This window comes from Leptonotus elevatus, chromosome 16, assembly GCF_054856555.1.
Source record: "Leptonotus elevatus isolate MCC_2025b chromosome 16, RoL_Lele_1.0, whole genome shotgun sequence".
Lineage (NCBI taxonomy): Eukaryota > Metazoa > Chordata > Actinopteri > Syngnathiformes > Syngnathidae > Leptonotus > Leptonotus elevatus.
In genome coordinates, this window is record NC_141254.1 from 13,503,545 (window position 1) to 13,526,525 (window position 22,981).

General features: G+C 38.6%; 1 protein-coding gene across 1 annotated transcript; it reads left to right on the top strand.

Annotated features, from left to right (window-relative positions):
• The first annotated feature begins 1,765 nt into the window (after positions 1-1,765).
• Positions 1,766-21,517, top strand: LOC147160869 (uncharacterized). The gene is made up of 4 exons (XM_086098254.1): positions 1,766-2,034; positions 11,392-13,446; positions 14,546-14,848; positions 15,550-21,517. Exons 2-4 carry the CDS (start codon positions 11,409-11,411, stop codon positions 15,813-15,815), a joined length of 2,607 nt encoding a protein of 868 aa, XP_085954380.1. The 5' UTR covers positions 1,766-2,034; positions 11,392-11,408; the 3' UTR covers positions 15,816-21,517.
• Positions 21,518-22,981: the final 1,464 nt, after the last annotated feature.

Consider the following 22,981-nt stretch of genomic DNA (forward strand, 5'->3'; position numbering starts at 1 on the left):
TAAAAGTGACCCAAAAGCCAAAAAGGCACACATTTCCCTCTAAATGACACAAAATGATTTCTCTGTCACACAGTCGGAAGAATACACAGCCTGTCTGCCTAGCTGCTCGGCATTATTGTGAGTTATGTCGGCAATCGTGACAGCTCAGCTCAATAGCGAAGCCACACAAGTCACAGTTGCCTCAATCATTGTTGGCTGACTGCCAAAAAAGACAAATTGCTTGTTTTTTCTTTTTTTGGGTGAGGAGGTCATAAAATGTAAAAAAACATTTAGGTGAGAGACATTTTGTTTGGTTGGTAAGTCGTGCATGGTTGCATTAAGAATATGAACAAAGCAAATAAATAAATAAAACAAAGTAAATTAAAAATAAATACAATTTAAAAAAAGATATATAAAATAAAATAATTAAATAAAGCAAATTAAAAAATATATATTTTAATTATGAGAAATAATACATTTAAAAAAAGTTAATAATAATATCATATAAAATAAAATAATTAAATAAAGCAATTTTAAAAAATTGTATTTATTAGAAATAATAAAAAATAAAAAAAGTAAATAATATAATATAAAATAATTAAATAAAGCAATTAAAGAAATATATTTATTAGAAATAAAAAATAATAATAAAAGTAAATAATAATATAATATAAAATAGAATAATTAAATAAAGCTAATTTAAAAATATTTTTTTATCGTTATAAATAATTAAAAAAAATAAAAGTAAATGATAATATAATATAAAATAAATATAAATACATAAATAATCATAATAAATCATGTGTTGTGTCTATAGTATATTACTCTAAAAAAGTAGTTTTTTTCTTCTTTGTTGACTGATCAATTTGAATACTGCCGCGTGTCATCTACGTAATGTTCAATGTAATGATGCAATGACATCATCATGCAATGGTAACATCAATTAGCAACTCCTTTAACAACATCTCCCGAAAATGATTTGGCAACTCTGGGAGCTTTTCTAATACCACATTAGTCACCAAATACGCAACCAATATAATGCAGCACTGTCTTAGGAAATACGGAATTAGTAATAATGCTCTCGTATTGGATCTCTGGAGATCAAAAGGTGTACCCGATGAATTGGCCGAGAAGTCTATGTTTAACCTTTTCTCGGACACCAAACTATATAAACTAATTACATTGTTTCATTGCAGGCAAGAATAGAGAAAACATGAATACTCAACACAGGAAGGCTGCGATAAAGATTTGAACCCTGAACCTTAGCACTATTAAACAGATTTTCCAGTTGTGGCAATGATGTACAAATAATTTGTTACTGTGCTTAAATTGTTGTCTTTTCATGTGTTTTTCAGTATTTATTTCTCTCATGCCATTTTACTTTTTCTCCTAAATTTGAAAACTGGATGTGTACGTTCTACTCCTACGTCCACAAGGTGGACATTTCCGGGTTTGTACTTTTTACAAGAGTCGAACCAGTACGTTTACTTTGTCCTGAGTCGTTGTTAGAAAATTTCGAGTATCTGTATTTAAAGCCATATATAATTTCGATTCCCTGTGTAGTATTGTGTTATTGAACTTGAAACAACAAGAAAAAAAAAAGCGGATGCTGATGATAATAACGAATGTGAGCATGACTGTGTGTCAACATGCACGCCCGTGGCTCTTCTTGATCTCGTGCGCTCCCCCATTGGCCTGAGATGATGTCATGCACAGCAGAGACAATAGAGCCCACCTCCCAACACACACACACACGCTCACACACACATGCTGCACACACACACACGCACGCGCCGCAGCTCACTTTGACACACGCTCACTTGGCCGAGCCAGCGCGCTCCACATGCCGATTTTTTTCTCATGCAAACTTAAATCGATTTGTATTTTTTTTAAGTCTTTTATTTTTGAAGCCCCATGACCACGCGAGCGCGCGGACAGCCTGGGTGCCACGCACATCTGGATCGGACCAGATCCATCGGTACCAGCACAGGCATGAAGACGAGTGGTGACGCTGCATATAAATGACGACCGCACTCCGGGACTACCTCTCTTGATGTAAGTCGGTCTTTTTTTGTTTTGTTTTTGTCAAACCGCTAACGTCAGGTTCGGTTGGCCTTGCAGGCTGCATGCGTGCGCCAAGTGTTGGTCGGCTATTCTGACATCTGGGAGGGGGGGGGGGGGGTCCAATTCACCGTATACCGACATTATGCTTTGTGTATTGTGCAGCTATTTCTTGTTAACGTTGTATTGCGCGCCACATCGAATGTCACGAAATGATGTTAGTGCGTTTTTTCTTAATTCATCTTAATTATTGCTTGAATTAATTGTACAGTGCATGCCTCGATAAGAGCCACACAGCAGATTTTGTCAACATAGTAAAAAAAAAAAAAAGAAGAAGAAGAAGAGAAGAAGGTTTGAACACTACAAGTACGAGCGTGCGATTAATACTGCTAATCAGCTAGTGGGACACCTAGCGGATGTGTAAAAATGAGCTAAATATGTTCGTTTTACTGTACAGTACTGCATTTTCGTGAATATCCGATTTTTTTAAATGTATATTATGTTTGCGGTGAGGTTAATGAGGGGAACAACAAGGAGCTCACTGTGAGAAAGACTAGGGATACTCATCAAATTATTTTGATGATATTAAGCATTTTAGCAGTTTATGCATCATTGGTGCTTTTAATTACATCACTGCCAGATGATTAATTCAAGATCCACTGGAAAGGTGATCAACTGTTCTGAGGTTTGGGGGTAGGGTAGAAATTAACTTATTTTGACTATCAATGCAGTTCTACAACAAACTGAATCATTACATTAAGAATAATTCATTCTATCATAATTTCCATGCACTATTTTACAGTTGTATACTTTGTGGCTGGTGACTGTAGACCAAAAAAACAACAACACACAAACAGACCAAAAAAGGCTGCTTTGCCAGGATGTAGCCTGCCAATGTGTATCAGTGAAAGGAATACAGTTCACATTTTTCTGCCGTGAATGCATACTGTCATCACAATTCACATTATCCTGTGCACACATTCTAATATGTGTATTTTGCGTCGTTAAAATGGACATCAATGTTATACATTAGTCTTGTGATTCAAATAGTTGTGGAAATAAACCCTCTATTGGAATTTGATGACAACTATGCTAATAGTTTAATTTCAACATCTGTGACATGATCAATCAAAAGCATTACCCAGCAGTTATGACTGGGTATTGTTGATACATGGATTTTGCTATGCATGGTAGAGTTTTATAGCATCTGTGGATGCAGAAATCAATGTTAAATGACAATATTGTTCTGTAGCGTTCGCAATATCCTTTACATAATAATGCCAGTTTTTAATGCAGTGGCGCCAAAGGGATAGAAGAAGCATTCAATGTTGATTCTCAGAATCTTTTGTTGACATTGGCCCATAGATGAGGAAATCTCTGAAGTCCTTACAATTGTACATTGGGAAACGTTCTTAAACTACTACGACACTACATTAAACATCTTGTCATTCAATGGAATAGTTTGAAAAGGATGTGCAATTAAATGTATTCTGTTTTTTATTTACATTTAACACTACGTCTCAGTTTCATTGGATTTGGGGTTTGTGTCAGAATTGTGACATTTATTTAAGAAACGGAAGCGCTCACTTTGTCGGAAGCATAAACACAATTTTTTCAGTGATGTGACTTAAATTGTCAAGCCATTAGAATAACTCTCAATAACTAGCCATGACAGCGGGGCTTCAGAACCCATCCCTAGAGGAGATTATTCTTTAAAGCATACTGTGTGTTTTTTCTTTTTTTCTTTTTTATCTGACTGGAGGACTCAAATTCCAACATTTATTTTCTAAGGAGCTTTTCTTCTGCTGCTATTCTTAGTCGTCTATATCAGGCAACTCTTTTTGCTTCCTCTTATGAAGAACATGCACACGGATTAGACGAATCAGAACTCTTCGTGGGAATAAAACGTCACTCTTTTCTGTTTTAGATTATATTATATATAATCAGAAGTAGTTTGGCTTTAGATGTGTAATGTTGAAATGTTGTAATACTTTTTTTCTATGTTGTATATCTAAAAAAAAAAAAAGAAGATGTTTAAGCACCCTGAGGTCACAGTTGAGGTTAGACCAATTATTTTAAAAGCCGGTTCTTTCTAGTTTTGCTGCTGCTGCTAATAATATCCATATCAATATCCATCCATTCTATCGGTGTTTAAAACACAACACCCGAGAGTTTTTACAAGTGTACGGCAAAGTTTAGCCGGCTAACGAGCATTATATTTAACTGTTAATCAATCAGTCAAAAAAAAAAAGAAAGGATTTGCATACTTGAATGCTGGACTGGAGAGACGAACCCTCACAGAGGTTAGCTTAGCGCTAGCTAGCGAGCTAGCTAGTTAGCTAGCTGCTGTGACAGACACGACAAAGATGGATTTAAAAGTTTACCAAAAGTGAAAAACAAAACAAAAAAACTAGGTTTGACACATTGGCCAGTGTATGGCGATGGAGCCTGGCATTTAATGGAAGTTATTTTAAACTAAACCGTAGATTAGATTTAAACCATAGATCAGCACGGCTGTGTGCATCACTCCACAATGTACACTCCCATATATTTAAAAAAAAGAAGAAGTGAATATAAGGCTTTAGACAACATATGGTGTAGCACTAAAGTACAATTAGTAACACCATTTGAATAACAAATATGGCGGATAAGTCTAGGCACTAATACATGGTTATTCGACATTTGTGTCAATGTCCATGATGATTGTGCAGATGCGGCGAGAGCAAGATTTGTCCATTTTGTTTTGTCACTTCCATCCGTGTCTGCTGAGTGTGGCGATTAAGTGATGTAATTATTCTGACTTCCTCTCAGTCGCCTGTTGTGGGGGGGCATGAGCGCTGATGAGGCAGCCAAACAAAGCTGATTATCATAACGGCGCATTTAGAAACTGGCCTGCAACATTAGTGCCAATCATTTTTGCTATACAGTAGCTAATGTTGTTGCAGATGTTCAGTACAAAATAAAAAAAAGAATAAATAAATAAATAAAAAGGAAATTGACAACTTATACTGTACATGCACCTTATTCCAATATGACAAAATAGTAATACCAAACATCCTTGTTATTATCATGGCCTTCAGATTGATGATCAACTGTGGCCATAATTAAAAGTGACTCATAATGCATTAGCCGCACCTCTGAGGCTGCACACGCACTGGTTTCCATTCAGCTGCTCATCGCACATTTCTGATATGCTCTTCGAGATCCACAGCACATCAACATTTGCATAATCAAGGCTGCACTTCTACTTGATGCAGATTATGTGCATCCATTGCACCCGACTCACTGGATGTTAAGCGGTGCTGATTGCGTTTCAACATTCTGTTTCCGCTTTCAACTTAAATTACTGTAAAGACGTACAGTGCAAGGACCTGAAGAGTTAAAGACATTTAGGATGCAATGTCTGATCCAAATGCACTTTGGCCAGTAGCCAAACAGAGCACAGGCTTTTATTACCATTTATATAACATTTGTACCGATTTTCCTTGTGCCGCCTTTGCCCTTCAAGGAATCCCAAGTGGCACTTGAGAGACCTTACTCGATGTTGTGACACCAATGTAGTACAAGGAAATATAAGTATTGCTTTATAAAAAGACGATTTTGTGGCAAACTGTTAAAGTAAACTGCTCATTAGCCACAACTGGGAAGTCTTACTGTGACAGTTCATCTAATATTCAAAATGATGCATTTGTTTGTGTGTTTAAACGGCCGGTTGCAGGTTTATAAAGACTACAAAAGGTGCCACCATTTCATATAAGAGGATGTAACGACATGTTTTTTGTCCTTTGGTCATTGTCAGGACATGTTCATCCGTCCAGTTTGCTTGCAGGCATGCACACTGTCACACAAGTACAGGCAATGTCAGTACCCTTGCATAGTTCTACAATCCCAGTTTACCATGTGATGTTTTTTTGTTTTTGTTTTTTCAAATGTTGAAGTGATCATAACTCAACCGTAAGATCTTTAACTCATTCACTGCCATTGACGGCTATAGACGTCAAAAATTCATTTGAACTATTTATATTAATTTTCCACTCAGAACAGATATACAAATTTGTGATTAATCGTGAGTTAATTATTGAAGTCATGTGATTAATTACAATTGAAAATGTTAATCGCCTGACGCGATTTAAAAAAAGAAAAGAAAAGATCATTAAAAATAAAAAATACATTTATTGTAATTAATCGCATGACTTCACTAGTTAACTCGCGATTAATCACAAATTGTATATCTGTTCTAAATGTACCATAAAAAAAAATCTAGGTTTTCACACAAAAAAATGTTAAACTAATAGAAATAGTTCAAATGAATTTTTGACGTCTATAGCCGTCAATGGCAGTGAATGAGTTAAATGACCGAGAGAAAACCTCAACATACCGACAAAAGTGTCATTCGGTAACACTCGTATCGAGAATGCAAATATGGCTAGGTCAAAGCACATTTGTGTATGATGGAATAAAAGAAAAATTCACACTTTCCTCAAAAAGTATCTGTCTTTGTAAAAAAAATATGTTAGCGATATTAAAAAATATAATTTTATAGATGTATACTCCACTTTTGGATAGGTTGGAATCTATATATATATATATATATATATATATATATATATATATATTCTGTATTGTGTACCTTCTTCCATTATCGATTTAACACATCCTATTTGCAGTGTATCCTCTCCCTTTCACGCTTAGTGCATTCAGGTACTTGTAATGTTTTTTTTTTTACCCACCGGCAGAAGAAACTAAAGATTGTCTTTAATCTTTTACAGCCCGATAAGCATCGGTTCCCAAAAAGCTCCCTCAACGGCTTCTCCCCCCAAAACACTGCGCCATCTTTGAAGGCTCACTTGATAGATGATTTCTATTGTAGGAAAAGCAATCAAATAGAAGAAATAAATAAATAAATACTCTTCAGGCTCTTGTGAGGAACTCAGGCGCCATTAAGGGGGAGTGATATTTCTTCTTTGGGGCAAAACCTGGCAAGGAAGCACTATCACCGACCGTCGTCAAATGTCGAGGTTTTCACTTTTGTCGTAGCAATACTTGGAATGGCAGCCACAACATTAGAAACGCATTGGACAATCTTGTTAGATTAAATCAAGAGCTGTATCACATTTAAATTTAGATTAAATGGTAGTCAGTCAGTCAGTCACACCTGCCACCATTTAAAGTACCTCAGATTAAACCCAAATAAAGTTAAGATGCACATTTACTGACATGCCGTTGCTTTTTTAGAAGAAGCGTGCTAAACCATGATTGCTATCGCTAACTGTTCCTATTTGCGTTACCATCTTGCGTAAGGCCCCAGTTAACAGTCCTAAAACATAGCTACTACCACCACCATACTTTGCTTATTTCAAATGTCACATCTGAAATGTATTTGGCTTTAATTCAGAGTTGCTTTAAACGGTGGCTGGTGTGACTCTCACTTGACACGAGTTTGAAAGGGATTGGTTCATTCTGAACACAGACACATTCCAGTTATAGGAGCTTTAGCACAGTCGTGCAACCACATTATTTCAGTTTATTTATTTTTTTGCCCAGTCTAGAATTTTTTTTTTTTGACCAGTCTAGAATTATATATTTTTTGCCCCGTCTAGAATTTTTTTTTTTAATGAATTGTTGTTATTGGACACATCAATTGTGTGTGTGTGTGGGGGGGGGGGGGTTAAAATGATTTATCTTTTCTCACTTTTTTGTATCACAAAATCCTGGCATTTGAACAGGGGTGTGTAGACTTTTTATATCTATTGTACTTAGTTATTGAGCTTGTGGTGGTGTAAAACTGTAAATAGCCTCTTTTTTTTCTTTTTCTTTTTTTTTTTCAAATTCAGGTCACAATGTTCCCCCCTTGAGCCATCACCTTGAAGGGGGTTTGTGTGTCCCAAGGACCTAAATTGTCAGGCGCTTTATGCCCCTGGCAGATCAGAACCAGAGCGGCGGTCTGTTACTGGACTTCTGTGTAGGTCAAATATTGAACACATTAATTATTATTTAACAAATCACTTTTTTTTAATGAAATATACTGTATACATTAAGATGTGTCTTCATGCAAATCTTAAACTGGTCAATCTAGCGATCCACTCAAACATTGAACTTCTGCACGTTCAACTGCAATTGCATCACCGTGTCACATGATTGGCGATAACAAAGAGCGTGCTTGGATTGACTCTTTCCTTTTTTGGTGTGTTCCTTGTCTCAGTGACTATGACGGTCTGCTGAATATCCAACTATGAGGGAGTGAAAAGGCCACTAGCCAGCCTTCAGTGGCAGTGTGAGCGAGCGGTGATCAGAGAGATAGCGGCTTCCACCATGACAAATCTGGGTCAATGTAACCCCCACCCCCTCTACCACAGGCAAAGCTGAAAAAGGAAAAAACACACACACACACACACACTCACTCACACAAAAGATGAGGACACCATCGCCAGACTGTGTGCGCGGACGTAGGCATGAGGATACCAAAGATCAGGTTGCCTTCTCTTTGGGTCGGTATCTGCTTGCTGTGGGGATGGAGGACATCCCCCAGACTATTTGGGATTTGTTCACTTTCCCCTGTTGTGTGTTTGACAGTCTATCTGTCTCCCCGTTTATTCTCCACTATTTCCCCGAGTCTTCCACTCAGTGAGCGATTCATTATGAATATGGCCCAAGATGGAAAAATTCTATTGAAAATGACCCTACGCACGCACATGCTGCTAAAATAATGAAATTGAAGGAATGCTGTTGATGGTACAGTATAGGTCAATTAAAAAATATATATAGAGTAGTGTTGTTATATGCATTTGCACATAACCTTATGTAATGTATCTGGCCATGCATTTTGGTTGGGTTTTAGTTGTCGGACATTTTTAGACTAAATAAGAAGTTGGTATCAACTGATTTCAGTCATCTCAAAATGTAAAACACAACCAAAGAGTATAAGAGACCATGACATGCTCATCATCAGTGTCGTGCAGTACTTTTACACTGGTCAAATATTCACTCAAATATTGATATTGTGACTCGTCATCGTCACAGGTGGAGATCTATCTTCATTACTTTGTTGTAACAAATCAAGTCAATAGTACAACATTATGATCTGGCAAATGATCTTGATTTTGTCAAACTGAGTGAGATTGTTGCTCACGGGTTAACTTGAATCAGATGTAAATCAGTGGCTATTAAACCGTGAGTTATGTTGATTTCAATGAAAAGTACGATGAAACAAATCATAGATAACTTCAGCTTCATAAAAGTGAAAGTTAATTTCTCTATCATAAAAAATGTGGGGACAATTTTTTATTAACCTCTTGTCGTTGTAGGTGTTCCGAAGTCTACTTGCAAACATATAAATATTAAACATGATACAATATTTTAATGTAAATATGAGAGAATAGTGTATTTCAGAATTATTTAATTTATCTAGTAAATGAAATGCAATCTCATTTTTTAAATATATATATTTTTTTTACCCGGCTCACCGGTTTTCCAAAGCTTAGCCGTGATTGGTTGTTACTTGACCCCGATTAACTGTGATGTCATTTTCAGTTGAGAGCAAGTGGCAAAATGGCCGCCTCCTAAAATGGATAAAAACAGGTGGATTTTATTGCTTAATTCATATTCCACAAACTCAACATTAATCAGAATATCGTATTTAGACTAGTGAAGTTGCATATAATATATTATTGTAACGTTTTGGGGGGGGGGGGGGGGGGGGGTTACTTCCCAATTAAGTACAAGCATAAAACCTGCACACTCAGGTTATACTATATGTGAGGGGCTTTGGCTTCTTATCCAAATTTGTCGAAAGGCCTCGTCATTCTCTGTGACATTCATGCCGGCTGATAATAATCCATCATGCCAATCTGCCAATCTCACCGCGTGAAAAAAACCGGTCATATACAGTTAATGCAGAGCAGTCTCAATTTGCTTTAGAGTTTGCTCATCGGAAATAATATTAATTAGCTGTAATAATTAATAATAATAATAATAATATAAGTTAGTAATTTTAAACCTGTATCAATATAAATAATGTATTATTATTATTTCATTATTATAAATAATAATAATTCATATTTAAACCTGTAACATAAAATAAAACATCTGCCCTTTGAGCAGTAAACAGACCCTACTGTATCATTTGTACCCAACCGAACTGCATGGCAATTGGTCCCACTTCCTACGTGGTTAAAAGTAGATCAAGTATTTAATCAGCAGATTAATGAGTCCGAGAATCATTAAACATTACAGATGATCCCCATTCATCAGTATGCGCGTGTGTGTTCATCGGGGTGTGTTTTCTGTTGTGGTGTAGTGTACCAATAAGTCATTAAATGTTAATGATGATGATGATTGTGGCGATTAAATGGCTCAACTAAGGTGCGAAGTTGCCTTTTAATGAGCTGTGAAGCGATTACGTACTCGTTTGTGCTGTGTGGTGTTGAGAAAAAGTTGGATTGCTGTGTATATACGTGGTGGTCCGTGTTTACTCCACGCCAAGACAAATGTACATCTCTGATTGATCCAACCATTTTTGTTCAATATTAGCAGTAGCCATTTTTGAAATTGATTATTGATTCAATGTTGTGTGTGGCACATCTACACAGCAGCAAGTAGGTATTTATCATTGGGCACGGACGGGCATTATCCTCGACAGCAGCAAATGTGTCGACTCCATGAGTCCTCTGAGGGATAAAGGGTTGTTTGCAAGTTCATCACAATGTTTGTAAATAAGCTTTTAAGAAGCCAATTGGCATCCTGATTAACGTACCCTGGCCCTTTTCTGATTGCAATTTTTCATTATAATGGCACCCTCTGTGCTGGGATGTCAAACGTTTAGAATATATAGATGAGCATTCCATTTCTGGCGAGTGGCCCAAGTCGAAAATGAGATGTGCACATTGAAATGGATTTGGCAAAAAAGGGGAGTGGTTCCTTGCTATGATGTGATCCATTAAGGTCAAACGTGCACCAGTGGGTGTCGTTTTCGTATCCCGTTTGTGCAGCCTGTGATGAAGGGATAATGTGTGACAAAGTTGACGCTCAATCTGAGATGGGACGTTGTTGATCTGATGGAATGTTTTCATTTTGCATCAGATAAAAAAAATGTGTGGAAAAACAAACTGGAAACATTTTTCATTGTCGTGTTGTCTGTGGTGCTTTTTGGGTTTGGCTTTACATTTCATAAATAACTGACTCGCTGTGGCAACAATGGAACAGAAAAGGGTAGTGTTTAAATATTAAAGACGAAAAGGCAATGATCCTAGTTTTGGATCAAAACAAATGGGATTTAAAGTCTGACCCACATTTTCAGTGTTTTTCCAAAGTTGTGACTAATCTCTGCTTTTTCTCTTCCTCTTCACTGGGCAGCTTTCCCGTGAACCCAGATGCCTCCTCTTCCCCTCGACGAACGCATAGTGGTCATCCAGCGGCCTAAAAACATAACCTTGTGCGAGGCTTCCCCTCAAGCCGTCCCACATCACTCGTCTCAGATATCCGCTTCTTCCAATGGACAAATCAGCCGGGCTCCCCGTCCTCACTTCTACTCGCCCACCTGTAAATCTCTGACTTTGGAATGCAAACGCAGATCTCCCCGCGGACAGAAAACCCCGGGCGACCATTCGGCTGTGCCGCCGGTTTACAGGAACGACCCGAGTCACTGGCACAGCAACGGGACTGTAACTCTCAGCCCGCGACTGCCATCCCACACGCATACTATTGATATCAGATTGACTCTGGACAAAAGCGGCAGGGCGGGAATCAGCAACTCGCTCGGCCATAGCGGAAGTGCCAAGGGTGCGCGGGGAAAATGCACCCCTTCATATTCAGATCAGATTGAGAGAAGAACCGTTGGAGCCGAACACAAATCGCAGCGAAGTCGACACGGTCAGCCGTCGCCGTCCGCCGGAGGAGGAGGAGGAGTCCTGCAGTTTGTCCCTGCGCAGGCACAGCAGTACAACCTCAAGGATGTAAAAGAGAAAGAAAACACAACTTTCCTGAAAAGACCCGACCCTGAATTCCCTTTGCTGGATCACAAGACTTCCAAGCTGGGCACGGTTCACCACAGTCTCCCCCCCCACCCCTACCACCACAATTCCGTCCCTGTTCCCCATGCAGCCGTCCTGAACCATCCCTCTTCCTCTCCCCCTCAACCCTCTCACATCCCCGCCACCTTCCAACAATTTCCCCAGCCGCGCCCATCCCGCCACAGAGATCACCGTCCTCACATTCTCCATGGTCTCCCCCTGTCCCCGTGCGCGTCCCACACCGGAGGTTTCCCCAGTCCCGACCACACCTGCACCATCGACTGCACCCACCCCTTCGGATGCGGCTGCTGGAGGTTGGTCCGATGCCGAGGGTCTAAAGGGCACGCCTCCGGTTGCCGAGCGGGCGGAGGCAGCTCTTCCGCCTCGTTTTCTTGCGCCCATAATGTTGGCGCGGTGAAAAAAGGAGGCAAAGAAATGGGCCTGAGGAATTTGGGTGGGTGTCTCTCCACCGGCTCCACCTCCAACACTTCCTCAACCAACAGCACTGTGTCTGAACACCGATCAAGCCTGTTCAAACCTCTCCGCTGTGCCTCCTGCTCCAATGAGGCCGCAAACTTTGAGAGCCCCGCTATCCTTCGGAAGAAAATGGTCGGGGGATGCCTGCCTTGCAACCCCATATCCTCTTCTGCCCCCCTTCGGGCAATACAAAGCTGTGTCACGGGCTGCAATCCCAAAGCCTCCCACACGGGTAGCTCCACCTGTAGCTATTGTAGCAGCGATCCCATAGTGGTAACCTTCAACCCTCGCAGAGGTAAACCCCCAGGAAGAAGCATCGGCGCGCCTCATTCGGCTATGTTTCAAGCCGATGATGACGATTACAGCGTACGAACTATCTGGCCTGAAGAACTGGCGAGAAAGATGACCCATACGGAGAATCACTGCGCCGGGATAGGAATAGGAGTCGGAAAGACCACTTTGAGGCAGATCCAAAACGAAAGCAAGAGAGCTGGGCTCGTCCGTCTCGACTGCGAAAACCTCCAGGAGTACGCGCGCTCCCAGCTTACGGACCGTGCCGGCCGGCGCCGACTGCAGCAGGACAAGATGGCCGCCCTGGATTTTATGGGCTGCAGGTCAGGATCGGGACATGACGAACAACGGAGCTCGCTCAGGAGGCTTCTTAATAAAGCGGACGACGTAGGAATGGCGGGCACGCTTGAGCACAGTCGAGACACGCCGTATCCGTGTTCACCGTCGCCGCGCTCCCCTTCTCCGCCATCGCCGGTTTCCTTTTCGCCTCCACCGTCCGCTCCCGGCACACTTATCAAACCCAAACCCTGGCAGAGGGACAGGGACGGGGGACATTCTCTACCGTCGGCCCAGTCCCTTCACTTGGCTCTGAACTCGCTCGACAGAGATCAAAATGAGGAGAAGAGCAGAAGTAAGACTTTTATCCTCGTTCTGTGTTCAGGGTCATAAAACATAAGAAACTTTACTTGTGGATCGAATCACAGCTAAAAAAAAATATGCTTTTATGTACCCAAAAGTTTTCTTGTGTTCAATGGGAAGTCAAATCAAAAAATGTTCTGTACAATAATATGTTCTATGCACCTCCGTGAGTCCAAACACAGTATTTTGATTAATATTGCGTTTGTGGAATATGAATTAGTTGGAAAAATCCCCCTGGTTTCATCCATCTCAGGGGGCGGCCATTTTGTCATGTGCTGCCACTTACTGTTGACTAAAAATGACATCAAAGTGCTTAAAGGCTCAGGCAGCAACCAACATTGCTCACCTACATTTATTCTAGGGTTTGGTCATGTGATGTCCTAGGCACTGTGGCCGTGTGTCACTTTCAGTCAAAAGCATGTGGCAAAATGGCCGCCCCCTGAGATGCATGAAAACAGGTGGATTTTGTTGCTTAATTCATATTGCACACACCCAATATTAATCAAGATTCCGTATTTATTGGTACGCGACAATAGAGCCAGCTCCGCCCATATTCGTGACGCCATTTTTGTGTGGTCACGCCACGCTAAGTCGGTTTGAGCTTCTCTCAGAAAAATGCGCTCTGGCTGGTTCCTACTAAAAAAAAAAAAAAAAGTCTCCAAACCCTCAGTCATTAACTTTTATAGCAGCTGACGATGCATATAATCTTATATTACATGCTTACATGTCCTCTTATTTACTCCTCTTCCATTCTTACACTATTTTTATCTTTAATACCCCTTTTTGAAGCGGGTGCTTCTTTTATCATTATTGCTTCAATAAAGTATGAAAAAGGGGAAAGAAACCGCTAAACATACACCTACAAAAAAAGTAGTTGCGAGTTCTCTGTTTTGCTTCATTAATTGGCGGCTAATGAGTCGGTTATGTTAACGCGCACAAAAAGGCACAAATTACAAACACCCAGTTTAACCTGCCTCCGCACAGATTCATAACGTGCTAGGCTAGCGGCGGTCACTTCATCATGGTTAGAGGTTCTAAGTTCCAGAGGCATAAATAGTTTTCCAAACTGTCACATATTGTCTTCTTCCCAGTGCACCTCTCTCTGCCGCTCTCCTCCTCGCTGCCCGCCTCCCTGTCTGATGAGTCGGCGATGACTCCCGACGCGGAGAACGCTGTGATCAGCGCCATCCTGCCGTTCCTGTTTCTTGGAAACGAAAGGGATGCTCAAGATCTGGATCTGCTGTTGCACCTCAACATCGGCTACGTGGTCAATGTGACGACGCACCTTCCCCTCTACCACCTGAAATCAGGACTGCACTACAAAAGGCTGCCAGCCACAGACAACAGCAAACAAAACCTTCGACAATACTTTGAGGAGGTTTTTGAGTTTATTGGTAAGATTTTTTGACCAATTTGTCCTGTTGCGACCGTAGCTTTCTTGCGTTATATTATAACTAGGGGTGTCAGGCGATTAATTTTTTTTTATCCTAATTAATTGCATGACACAAAAATTACCATAAAATATTTTAGTTTATATTAAGTTTTTATACTATTGTTAAAGTAGGGGAAAAAATGAGTCATTAAGTCATTGATACAGTAGTTTCATAATAATTGATCAAATGGAGTTTAAATTAAAAAGATATGTGCGCGTGTGATATTGATTTGTTTTGAGGTCATTTTTCTGCCACTAGATGGCATAATTGCATTTGAAAGACGATGACAACTCAGTGCATTTTTCTTTTCATATTAAGAGCTATCAAGTCTTCAACATGAAGTAACTTGTGAAATTCTGCACATTTTTTAACTTGTCAAATACAACTCGACTCCAGTCTCCACAAATATATGCATTATTATTGAATTTATTACAGCTCAATTTTGACGTGGATGCGTCTGCTGCGTTGCGACTGGAACACCCCCCCCCCCCCCCCCCTCCCAGTACAGGCTTTCCAAGGAGGGGTGGCGGTCATTAATGGTGCATTAAAAAAAAAAAAAGAGCGGCGTTAAAGGAACTTTAAATGAACGCACTCATTTTGACACCCCTATTTATAACACAAAGCAAAATGACCTGGCCTGTTTTTTTTTTCTCCATCCGCAGAGGAAGCATATCAAAGTGGCCAGGGTGTGTTGGTGCACTGCCAGGCCGGCGTGTCCCGTTCTGCGACCATCGTCATCGCCTACCTAATGAAGCACACCCTCATGACGATGACGGACGCCTACAAATACGTGCGCAGCCGTCGTCCCGTGGTGTCCCCGAATCTAAACTTCATGGGGCAGCTTTTGGAGTTTGAGAGGGACCTCAACTCCGGGGTGACTCCTCGGATCCTGATGCCTAAACTTGATGGTGTGGAGACGCAGGTGTGAGGATGGCGGGGGTTTGGCTTACAATTGGAAAATTGGGGTATGTTTGGCAACGAGTGCACTTTTATACTGTGAAAGGTGAGACAAACTGATAAATGACCTCATGTAAGTAGCTATTTAAACTTGATCATCATCCAGTACGCTGTTTATAGATAACGTGCCAATATAAATGGAACATTGTGTTGGGATATCTCTTTTTTTTCCCTCGATGCCTCTTCCTATTTCTTCCTATCATTTACATGAACAACCATACAAACCACTGTTAAGGCTATGTTTATATTATGTTCCAGGTGGCCACGTGAAAATAGGAAAAGTCAACTAAGCCTAACTACGTAATAAGGTGTACACCCCCTCACATTTCTGCAGATATTTGGAATGACACTGTAACACTAAAAGTAGGCAGTGTAACTCAAATTGTCATTAATAGCTAAAATGGCAACAAAAGTGAATACACCCCAAAGGTGAAAATGCCCAAAGTGTCAGCTTTTGTTTTGGTTTTCCAGCATTGTCTTAACTCTCTTGGGCATAGAAATACTTAATTTTTTATAGAAATATGAGGGGTGTACTCTCTTTTATAGGATTCTGTATATACCCTGATATCTCATGATCAATTATGTACCTACAGTGTCTGGATACTAAATGTGCCACTAAACTCATTCACTGCCATTGACGGCTATAGACGTAAAAAAAATAATTCATTTGAACTATTTCTATTAGTTTAACATTTTTTTCCACTTTTGTTAACAAAAGTATGAAAACCTAGAAGTTTTTTATTGTACATTCAGAACAGATATAAAATTTGTGATTAATCGTTAGTTAACTACTTAAGTCCTGTGATTAATTACAATTGAAAAATGTAATCGCCTGACACCCCTAATTTTAAAAAAAATTATAAAAAATGAGGGGCGTCAGATGATTAAAATTTGTAATCGTAATTAATCGCATGACTTCAATAGCTGTCTCACAATTAATAACTAATTTTATATATAAATGTACAATAAAAAAAAATTCTAGGTTTTCATAAGAAATTAAATGAAAACAAATAATTAAATATTTTTTTTACGTCTATAGTCGTCAATGGCAGTGAATGAGTTAATAATGTCCAAATTCTGAGAGTTTATTTCCCGTAAATTTGTGAGTTTCTTTTTCGGAATATTACACCCCCTCTAAAAAATAAATAATAATTATAAATGGCCCTAATACGCCGCCGTATGGATTAGTACAATTTACAGAAAACTACTATCGTTCCAAATGAATTGAGTGTGTCATGGATAGATCACTGTCTGAAAACATAATGAATACAGAGACAAAAAAAATGGTCAAATTCTCATGCCACGCTACAGTTTTGCCAAAATGGTGCTCCATGGTAACCTGGACAATAATTTAAACGTAGCCTAACGTAAGCCATATTTGCATGCGAAATTGCATTTCCACTTAAATACAGTAATTTCCAACATGTAGCAACGTACACATTATTACAATGCACTTTACCAAAATATGTTTATCATGTCTTAAAAGCCTCATGGACTTAATACAGATATGAGAAGTAGCATACATCAAATGTCTCGTGAAAATAAAAGTGTACATGATGAGACTGTGCACTAACATTTACAGTAAGTACGAGGCAGCCAAAATGCAGGTTTAACCACTACAATAACATCATGCACAGTTCATGAACTCATTCACTGCCATTGACGGGTATAGACGTCAAAAATTCATTCAAACGATTTCTATTAGTTGAATTTTTTTCCTCCACTTTTGTTAAAGAGAGTATGAAAACCTAGAGAGAGAAAAAATATTGCACATTTAGAACAGATATAACATTTGTGATTAATCGTGAGTTAACCACTGAAATCAAGCGATTAATTAAAATTAAAAACAATTCAATCGCCTGACGCGGGGAAAAAAATATAAAAAATATTTAAAATTGGGGACATCGAAATGTGTAATCGGAATTTGTCACAAATCACAAATTTCATACTCTAGTTAACAAAAGTGGGAAAAAATGTTAAACTAGTAGAAATAGTTCAAATGAATTGTTGACGTCTATAGCCGTCAATGGCAGTGAATGAGTTCATTAAAGTTTTTTCTCATTACGTGAAGTGACCCGATGAGATGGTTGATTATGCACTGTAATATATTAGGCAGTGACGCATCTCCAGCGTACTAAACTAAATTTGTCGGTCAGTTAATTCATTTGGAAATGCGTCTAGATATTAGGTACACCCGCCCCCTTTGTCTTGTTTGGTGACAATTCGAATTAACTCCTATGTGTTGTTCCATAAGCGAAATCGCAAAGCAAAAGAGCCATTTCAAATGTTTACAATGTTTTGAAAAGGGAGCGCACAGTAAATGTCTCTCTTACGGACACTCCCTCTAACCAAATATGCTTTGTTCATTTCCTTTTTTGTGGAGGAGCCGGAATTGTCCGTTTTCCAGAGACGCCAGTGCCCATTGTGATCGGTTTGCCCTTCTCCTGCCTTATTGTCCCCACTGTGGCCCTTTGTGACTATGCATCCGTGTATTACCAAAAGCTTTGCTTTGATTCGAGAAGGTGCCAAGATTCACTGTGAACGCTTCTTGTACTGTGAAGGCGGAGGCCTAAATCAGGTCCATTCAACGTCTATTATGATCCATCTTCTGTTAAAAAGAAAAACACATTTGAAACACATCAAGTGTCTTCAATATATAAATATTAAAAAAATATTTAAAAAAATACAGAAAAATGACAAATGTAGTCTCTTTTTGTGATATCTAAACGTTGGGCTATAAAAGTATTTAGTGTTTACTGTATTCAGCTTTGACCAGCAGGAGTTTGCCATATATACTCGTCGTAGCTTTCCTGTTTAGAGTCCAAGTAGTATTTATGAACGGGGTTTTATAGAAATAATTCAGTATTTGGTGCCGAATCGATATTTCCTGAGCTGCTCATGAGGCAAGAGAATTATTTTTGCACGTTTTCAAAACCGATGCTGGATTCCAAAATTGAAGACATTTTACAGTTTCTTTATACAGGCCATTTTTTTTCTTAATTCAAATTATTATTTTAAAATCATTAAGCATGATGTCATTTTTTTTTTTTAGATAATCTAACAGGGACACATGATCATTGTGCGACAGGTTTTATTGATTTAGTTCAATCGACAACTCTTTAGGTTAAAGTGGGTTAACAGTCATTCGAGTGCGCTCACAAGCATTTTGTGGAATATTTAAGCCAATATGAAAAGAAAAAAAAAGTGTCTTCAATTGTAACTATATATTTCATAACTGATGACTGGAAAGCACAGGTCTCAAACTCAAGGCCCGGGGGCCAGATCCGAGACCACTTTACAACTCTAATCAAAGGGTGTCAAATTAAATGATACTTGCTAAAAATCTGGATCACGTATAAAATAATAACAATAATAATAATGTTGCGATATCACTAGCATTTCCTTGTTGACGCACCCCCTTTTTTTACAGCAACTTCAACAATAGTTGAACAAATTATTTTCCTTGAATTCTGATTACATAATTAGTTAGTCATCATTTTGTAATAATGTAATAATATGAGGTGGCAATGAAACATTTCTATGGTTTCTCAGTCATAATCTTCTGAGGAAAACCATTCCCCAATTTTGGTACAAAATATTGTCTTGCTGGTTATTTTACAAATTGCTTGTGAGAATTTATGAAAAGCTGGGAATGTATCAGCAGATATATTTTTATCGGATTTCCAAATATTTTTTTTTGTACAAAAATTTGGTCCTCCAGTATTGTTGTTACAACAATAACTTGGGTTTATTTTTTATTATTATTTTTATTAACTCATTCACTGCCAATGACGGCTAAAAATGTCAAAATTACATTTGAACTATTTCTATTAGTTTAACTTTTTTCCCCTTTTGTTAACATGAGTATGAAAAGCTATAATTTTTTTTATTGTACATTTAGAACAGGCATCAAATTTTTGATTAATCGTGAGTTAACTAGTAAAGTCATGCGATTAATTACGATTAAAATTGTAATCACCTGACGCCCCAAATTCTTAATCATATTTTCTTCTCTTTTTTTTTCTTCATTCATTCACTGCCATTGACGGCTATAAACGTATTTACTCATTTCTATTAGTTAAACATTTTTTACACTTTTGTTAACAAGAGTATGAAAACCTAGATTTTTTTTTAATTGTACATTTAGAACAGATATAAAATTTGCGATTAATTGTGAGTTAACTAGTGAAGTCATACGATTAATTACAGTTCAAAAATTTAATCGCCCCTAATTTGTAATATATCTTTTAATGAATTTATGGCAGTGAATGAGTTAATAATGTCAGCTTTATATAGGTTGCATATATTTTTCTACTGTTACGTTTCTTCGTTATACGTTTTGTTACATTTAGTGTTCATTTTCTTGGGCGAAGACATCAAACAAACAAAGAAACAAGTGAGTCTTCCCTAGCTGAGAACGCAGTGGAAAGAGGGCCTGTTGCCATCACTCCATGATTTTTATAGACTTTGTATGCAAATGACTGTGGAAGGAAGTTGTTTCATTTCATGCTTTATGAACCTGCCGCAGATACATTCTCTTTTGGGCCGCAGTCTCGTGTGAGCGTATGCGAACGAATCGGTTTTGCCAGGCGTGTTTTTGATACCCGTTTGGAGAACATTGTAATTGTGAAATTGTGTGTCATTTTGCCTATTTTTGAACTAATATGTTACTTTCTGTACCAAATATCACATTTCCAGCTACTGTTTTTATTTTTTATTTTAATTTTTTTTTACAACATGAGGATGAAATTGAAGAACGCAATTAAGTTCTTCCTTTCGGAATTGGACAACTCATATTCAGGTCTGATATTGCTGCTTTGCTCCACTACTACTAAAAATGTTACGACTATTATATTATGTACCTGTGAGCTCCCCTCTCCCTCCCTCACTCAGTCGTTCTATTCAGACCATTTTAACCTGATTATTTCACGTGCGCTGTGACTAAAACAATGCTGCTATATCACGAAGACTTCTTTCTACGTCACATTTATCACAAAAAGAGGTGCAGGTTTGAAAAGGACCCCCCCCCCCACCCCCCGTTCCACTAAGAGGGTAGAAATTCAGTGACGACGTGCACAGCTGGACCATCTGTAGTGTCTTCCTTGAAAATGTATTCAAAAGAGAGACATTTTGACATTTGATGAAAAAAATTGTAGAGATTGAAATGCACCCACGCTATAAAAAATATTTCAACTAATTTAGGGATGACCTATTAATCATCATGTAGCACAAAGTTATATGCAAATGTTCACGTTATATTGACATCACTCATGTAGCTTGTGTGTTTCACATCTTTTCAATTTTCTATGCCTCCAGGAATTCAAAATCTGCTGAAATATAAAAAATATAAAAAATTAGCATCAATGTTGTGTAAGAAAGTGCGTCCAACCTGCTTTTTGCTCACTCGAGTTGGTTGGCGCAATGACAAATTGCCATCCAGGCCGAACAGTTGTGGAAACATGCCCGCCTGCTCCGTGCACAGCGGCTGCATTGTATGTGACTGGCAAACTTGGTTTCTCTGATGACTTCCTCTTTTTTTTTTTGTTGGTTGGAAATGAATACCAGTGTGCAGTGCAAAACGTGATGGCTGGATGGTGACATTGCTCATGTTCATTTCTAGTGGACGCATTGGAACTGTCTCTTTTAATAATAAAATAAGAACTGAAAAGCATATGTCTCTTATTTTTGTATTTGTCTTCCTTCAAGCAGGTGATCGAGTTAACATAAAAAAATAAATAAAAAATAAATCCTCAACATTCCAAACAACCATGTCCAACATTCCCTGAAAGTCTAGTATTGAACCGTGCCATCAATACAGACAGCCAATTGTAACTGATGATTTGGATCATCATGCCACCCACATCTGCATGCTTTCAAATTGCGTAACGCTAAGTTGGTACTCGCAACTGTGCGATCAAGCCCCTGCAGGCACATCAATATGGAACATATTCAGTATCTGCTCAGAATTAACTCATGTGCAATCGCGGGTTAAGTTACCATATAGATTGTGTTATACTGTGACTTGCTCCTTGTTTTACTTAACTTGAAATGAGAGCAGCATTGTTAGGAGGAGTCATTTCCAAGAAGTATTTAATAACAAAAAAAAGAGGTTCTAAATTCACAGAATCCCAACAAATCAAGGAAATAATGACTAAAGCTATGTGACATATTACAGACACAACAATAATGATCCAACAACGACTGGAAGAAGCAAGGAAGTAAATACAAAGAAATTGATCAGACAACAAGGCACACGAGTAGACGGAGGGATCTGATTGGTAGTCGCATTGAACAAAGCTGACCAGAACAAGTGTAAACAAAAACCTAATAAATAAGCAGGATTTAGGCGAGGGACATACATGAAACAAAACTATATGGAATCTAAACAAAAACACAAAATGACATATACACGAAACATTGTCTCCATGTCCGCCAAGTTTGAAGAGGGTTTATACAGAATGTATGGATAGCTAGAAAGCTGTATAGATAGCTAGCTGGATAGCTAGGTAGCTAGTTAGCTGTATAGATAGCTAGATAGCTAGATAGCTAGTTAGCTGGATAGCTAGATAGCTAGTTAGCTGTATAGATAGCTAGAAAGCTAAATAGATAGCTAGCTGGATAGCTAGAAAGCTGTATAGATAGCTAGCACGCTGTATAGCTAGACAGCTGCATAGCTAGAAAGATGTATAGCTAGCTAGCTAGAACGCTGTATAGATAGATCGCTAGATAGATAGACATTCGATATGAGACCTAAATGGTCTAAGTGATTAAAATAGTTTCAATTCTGTCACTACTGTTACTCTCCCAACCCAGTATGTCAGTGTCTACCAGTCGTCAGAGAATCAATGGCCCAAATGGGCTGAAATGAAAATCTTTCAACAATCCGCTTTAATCTTTATTGACATCAACCTTTATCGACTCCAACATCGAGGCAGAGAAGTGCACCATCTACTGCATGGATTCACAATGTCAACAGTATGTTGACCTTTTCACAAGATTCATCCAAAACCGCCATTTGAGTGGGCGAGAACATACGGCTAGTATTTTACAGGGGAGATAAGACGTAAAGGCAAAAAAAAGAAAAAAATTGGGATGTCAAAGTCAAGCATTCGCTCATCTCAAGGGTCTCTGGGCTTG

Excerpts from the sequence above, each read along its gene's own strand:
- LOC147160869 (XM_086098254.1), top strand. The coding sequence starts at position 11,409 with ATGCCTCCTCTTCCCCTCGACGAACGCATAGTGGTCATCCAGCGGCCT. Across the intron at positions 13,447-14,545 it reads AAATGAGGAGAAGAGCAGAA|TGCACCTCTCTCTGCCGCTC; the intron begins GTAAGACTTTTA and ends TCTTCTTCCCAG. Across the intron at positions 14,849-15,549 it reads GGAGGTTTTTGAGTTTATTG|AGGAAGCATATCAAAGTGGC; the intron begins GTAAGATTTTTT and ends CTCCATCCGCAG.